Raw genomic sequence first — 6000 nt, 5'->3', positions numbered from 1 at the left:
TCTTTCTGAATTTTTCATTCGATTCAAGTAAAATTGTTAAAAAAATAACCACTTTTCCGCGATTGAAATAACATAACAAATAGAAAAAAAAACATACCCCCTCCCCCTTTTCCATAAGCTAAGTGGTACAATAAATTACTTACATTGTGTCTTGTATTTGTCATACACCGTTATCGGATGGTAACAATACATTTGTGTCTTACTTCATGCAGTTATAGTAATATTTTTATTGTGTATGGATAATAATTTTTTAAAAGGTTTATATCTAAATTATTTAGTGAGTTTTATTTCACATTCTAAATGAGCTGCAGGGCGTATTAAAACCTGATCGCATTAGAAAGGAGTATCCCACTTGAGTGTTGTCGGTAAAATAGGATACTAAATTTTACAAATCTTTATAAAATTGATATTTTGTTGACGGTATATAAGTCAGATAATGCATATTTTAAGGTTTTTCTTGTCGTAGAACACACCTCGGGGTGTGTTCTACGACAAGAAAACACCTTAAAATATGCATTATCTATAACTTAAACAACTAGCATAATCTATAACAACATAATCGGTGATGACTTTCTGAAATCTCAAAAAAATCTGAAACAGTACTGGTTCTACTATTAAAATCACCTGTGAGCAAAATATATTTATAATTAAGAGAAATATTTAGAAATTCCTGCTCAAGCTCATTTATTGCATCTGGAATTTTATACAAAGAGTTTTCAGGCGGAATATAAATACTACCAATTAAAACATCTTCCACAGTGCCAAAAATTTCTGCAGATATTTTTTTACCAAAGTACCAATTTGCTTTCTGTTTCAATCAGATGTCCTTGTTTTTCATATTTTCCCTTATAACCAAAAGCTATGCCACCTGATTTTACTTTTGACTTAGTTTTTCTATTTTGCATAATAAATTTATAACCCGGTATATCTATTATATCAAAGTCATCTGTTTTTGATTCAGATAAACAAATTAATCATATTTATGAATAAATTCTGGATATTGCATCCTATTCCTTAAACCACAACAGTTTAATGATAACACATTAAATATAATTTCTTTTGTTACATTTCTTTGTCCCTTATTTATTGTCTCTCCGTGTGGGTCCTAGTACCCTTTGGGTGTTGAAGAAGTGCGACGTCTCTTACTTGTTTGCCGTTGTTTTGGGGTAGCGAAGTTAATCGGACTATTCGGTGCCGGTACTGCATGGGAATCCTCTGCTGTCTGAGGGGTATACATTTGTCCAACGACGTACAGAATGTCCCGCACTAGTCTTACGTGACAACCCTCAGTTCGCTTCTGTTTCATTATCGGGTACAGACTTTTCCTTGCCTGTTCGATGGCATCAGGGAATTGTTGGTGTACTCCATATGGTCTTCCTTTCAACCGGTATGTGTTTGACAGTACTCTGGCAAAATCCTTGTAAAATATAAATCTTGCTACGATCGGTCTTGGTCGACCTCTCCTACCAGGCATAGCTCCGTGACCAAATCTATGGACATTACCTAGTTTAACCCTGTGTGTGATTCTCAGCTCGTTCAACAAGAATTTTCTTATAACATCTTCCGTGTCTTCTTCGTGTAGACCCGTGAAAACCAGATTATTCTTCATTGATCTACGCTTTAAATCTAATACAGTCTCCTTTAGATCTTCATTGTCCTCTCTGATGCCACTAAATACGAAGTTGAAGAGAATAAAACTGAAAAATCTTGAAGGTTGAGCAAACTATAGTCTGACCTCTTAAACTTCAATGTCAATGTCGTGTTCCCTTTGTTTCTATTCTTATTATGGCAACGTCAATATCATGCAAACATAGTATTGCAAATGTATGAGTTTCTGTAATATGATTGCAAATGAAACAAATAAAAACAATGTCTAGATATAGTTGTAAATAAAGTAAATAGATATAATTAATGTAATTAAAAAAGTTTTTAAACAAACAAAACACATTTTCTTAATATGATTGAAGGTTAAACAAGTTTTGAATCAAGCAAAAACACTGTCTAGATATATAATTGTAAACAAAAAAACTAGCAAAAACTAGCAAAACAAATATTTTATATATAATTGTAAATAAAACAAGTTTTAAAATGGGCAAACACAATCCTTAAATACAATTGTAAATAAATCAAGTTGGTAACAGACGAAATCATTTCCAAATATTATTGTAAATAAAACAAGTTTTTGAAACAAACAAAACACTGTTTTTAGATGATTGTAAATAAAACAAGTTTGAAACAAACAAAAACATTGTCTAGATATTACTGTAAACAACGTTTTGAAACACACTAATTACATTGTCTTGCTATGTTCGATTGTAAATCAAACAACTTTTGAAACAAACAAAAACACTGTCTAGATATAATTGTAAATACAGTTAGTTTTGAAACAAACACAAACAGTGTCTAGAGATAATTATAAATAAAACAGGTTTTGAAACAAACACAAATCATTGTCTAGATATAACAAGTTGTAAATAAAACATAATTTGAAACAAACGATAACATTGTCTAGATATAAATAATTGTAAATAAAAAAAAGTTTTGAAGTAAACAAAAACACTGTCTAGATATAATTATCAATATAGTTAGTTTTGAAACAAACAAAAACACTGTCTAGAGAAAATAGTGCATAACACAAGTTTTGTATTCAACACTGTCTATTTGTATTTCATTTTGTCATGCTCATTTTATTTGATGACATTGTCTTCAATTTTGCAAAGGTGAGGGGTCGTATTTCTTTCATTGACAAAGCAATTTCAAAATCTCTTTCAAGTGTCTGTTGGACTTCCACGTCCATTAAGGAATCAAATCCCAAAGCTACTAAATTGGTTTCTGGTTTAATCGATGAAGGATCCTTGATACCTGAAATAAAAAAGATATCATTTGTTCACCAAAATAACACACACACACACACACACACACACATATATATATATATATATATATATATATATTTTGATAAATAAAAAGTCCTTGGTACAGAAAATATAATTTAAAAGTAAAAAACACAAAAAATCACATCATAAATCGAACATTGTTTCTGTTAGCGCTTTCACCGCATCTCCAGCGGTTCATCAGACAGAATTGTTATCGTTAATAGTAACGACTTGTGACGTTACGTTATAGTAACGACTTGTGACGTTACGTTATAGTAACGTCATGCGGTAGTTGTATATATCTTACGGAATTTTATTAACGGACCGAATTTCACTTCCTATTTAGTGTGGGCTTATAAAGTTCAATAAAATATTGTTCCTTGGCTTCACGCGGAATTTTATCTTCGGTCCACATCTTAAAAAAGGGATATATTTTAAATAGCGGTGAAAGCGCTAGCAGAAACAATGTTCGATTTATGATGTGATTTTTTGTGTTTTTTACTTTTAAATTATATATATATATATATATATAGAGTCTATAAGAATCTACCAACCAGTAAACTTAATAGGTATTGGATCATCAAAATTGACAATACTACACAAACAGGAAAAATTATATGAGTCTGAAAGATTGTGTAACAATCTTTCAGACTCATATATATATATATATATATATAAAGAAGTTGGTTGTAGATAAAAAAAAAAATAAAGATCTGTGTCGTCGTATCTGAGAAATAGGCTTTTAAGTTTTATTTTATCGGAAAATGATTCTCTCTAAAGACAGTTTGCATATTTGACATTGGTACCTTTTTTCTTCAAAAAATTGGATCATATAAACATTTAACTTGATTTTTGGGTTTATAAGACTTATAAAAAAATTATTGGTGAAGAAAAAATCATATGATGGTGTATTTCTTTTTTGCTACGACCCTTTGAAAATACCCAATTTTGATGATTTTCCCATTTTTCATCAATTTTTACCTATTTTGGGGCTATTATCGTGAAAAAAATCACAGATCTACAATTAAACTTTTTTTCATACTTTCAATAAAGATGAAGTGGACAAATCTGAATAAATTTAACTTAAAAAAAATTATATAGGTAGGTGTTAATATAAGAAAGTTTTATCATATTTTTATGCTTTTTTGTGTCAAATTTACCATGCTGTCAACTTTGTGAAATTGTGATTTTTCTCAGTTTTAAGAACAAAATGCATATTATTTCAACTTTTTGGTTATAAATGATTGAAAAAAATACATATCTAAGAATTTTGATAAAAATGATATGGGATGAACGTGATTCTTGTAAAATCATTTTGTTGTACCCCTCATCCACTTTCTCAAAATTTTGGCTAAAAAGACTGACTTAATTGGCCGTAAAATTTGTAAACGGGATTACTCAAAAACTATTCATTGTTAATACACAGTTTTTTTTTACAGAGTTGTGTTTGGTTATAATATTTTGAAAATTCATTCATTTTTTCAACTTGTGTCAAATATTTTGGAAATAGATCCAGAACGAGTTTTCAACGAGACTGACACGTCAGAAGAATACATCCTTAAAAAAAACCTATACGCTATTTATTTACGAAAAGAAAGGAGTGGTTAGTGCACAAAAGTTGTAATGGCACCACATGGATAAAATCAGATTATTTAGAATATCTGATAAAAAGTATAACAAAAACCAACAGATTAGCAAACATCCTTAATGCAGATGATCTTCGAATGCACTGGAGTGAAAAGATCATGTTTGACGAAAAAGCTTTGACTGAAGTACAAAATAGTTGACATATCGAAACAACTACTTTGATTATTCATTTGCAATAACGCACTTTTACCATAATGAAGTTGAAGATTCCTTTAAACACAATGTCGATAAGTTATTTCATTATAATGATGATATGAAAAGCTTGTACAACCAATCAAAAAAAATAAGCAAATGATGATCATATAATGCTTAACATTCTGTTTAATTTTTCAATTTTACACAGCAATTTTAAAGATATCAATAAACTGAAAGATTTAAAAAAAAATCATATAATTACCTAAAATATGACACACTGCATCTATAACACTGGTTTTTGAGACCCTATCAGAATGAGATTTGTGTCGCTTCTCTGATATCACATAGCTTGATAAAACAGGGCATTCCAGGTTCATGAGCTGATCTAAGACATTCAAACAAGATTTCATCCTTTGCGGTAACGTTCCACCAACAACAGATTCATTGGTTCCTTTGTTTTCCAAGAATATACCAACATCCCCAACCAGACCCCACTGTATAGCCAATGCTTTAAAATAAGAAATTTAGAAAATGTTACTTTAATTTTAAAAATTAGCGTATATTAAATAAAGCGGTCGTTATGTGTACATTTCGAAAATTTGATAAAATCCATCATTATACGGAGAAGTTGATACTTTTGTAATACGAGTATGGAATAGCGGAACTCAAACGACAATAAACAATAACATTTGCTTAAAGTAAAGGAAATGGTCAATATTATACTCCATTTAACACCTACTGTAAGTGACAAAACCGATTTGTAGAATGACAATACATTTTTAGGCTCATTGGATGCAAAACATATATCGAAGAGAGGGCTTTGCAACGTGACGTTATAGACCATAACCTTTCTCATGTTTATCGATTTTTTTTAACCTTGAACCAAATGGGCAAGATCAACTTTCTTTTGATAATAGTTAATGTTTTTAAGTTATTCAAGGTTAAAATTTGGAAAAAAAGATCAACACATTATACACATGATAATATGATTATACAAAACTTACCTGGAAACCCATTTTCTTTTCTGTCTTCGCATATTCTTTCCATCACAGAATTAGCAAATCCATAATTTGACTGTCCAGCATTCCCCCGCCCACTTGCGATAGATGAAAAGACAATAAACCAATCCAAACATTCCTTACATGACTTTCTTGTTATCTTATCTAAATTAAGTGTGCCAATCACTTTGGGCCTGCAAACAGCATCAAAATCATCCTTTGACATGTTCTCAAACAACTGGTCTTTTAGTACCTAAAAAAAACATATTTTTTTACTTAGTTATTTTCAGAGAATTTTTAATCATAAACTCAATTATTGTTACATATTGTTTTGAAATACATTA

The 6000-nt window shown here is 30.1% G+C and overlaps 2 protein-coding genes across 2 annotated transcripts in view; both read right to left on the bottom strand.

Annotated features, from left to right (window-relative positions):
* Positions 1 to 1105: 1105 nt before the first annotated feature.
* Positions 1106 to 1609, bottom strand: LOC139527770 (uncharacterized). Its single transcript, XM_071323476.1, has one exon. The coding sequence runs from the start codon at positions 1607 to 1609 to the stop codon at positions 1106 to 1108; it is 504 nt and encodes a 167-aa protein (XP_071179577.1).
* Positions 1610 to 2359: 750 nt separating this feature from the next.
* LOC139486976 (fatty acid synthase-like) overlaps positions 2360 to 6000 on the bottom strand; it is a 36910-nt gene continuing 33269 nt past the window's right edge. The window contains exons 22-24 of the mRNA XM_071272015.1: positions 5663 to 5909; positions 4921 to 5166; positions 2360 to 2862 (exon numbers count right to left, since the gene is read on the bottom strand). Coding sequence (XP_071128116.1) covers positions 2669 to 2862; positions 4921 to 5166; positions 5663 to 5909 — 687 coding nt within the window. The 3' untranslated portion in view covers positions 2360 to 2668. The remainder of the gene's footprint in view (positions 2863 to 4920; positions 5167 to 5662; positions 5910 to 6000) is intronic.

Source organism: Mytilus edulis, chromosome 1 (genome assembly GCF_963676685.1).
Source record: "Mytilus edulis chromosome 1, xbMytEdul2.2, whole genome shotgun sequence".
Taxonomy (NCBI): domain Eukaryota; kingdom Metazoa; phylum Mollusca; class Bivalvia; order Mytilida; family Mytilidae; genus Mytilus; species Mytilus edulis.
This window is presented reverse-complemented; position numbering and strand designations above follow the sequence as displayed.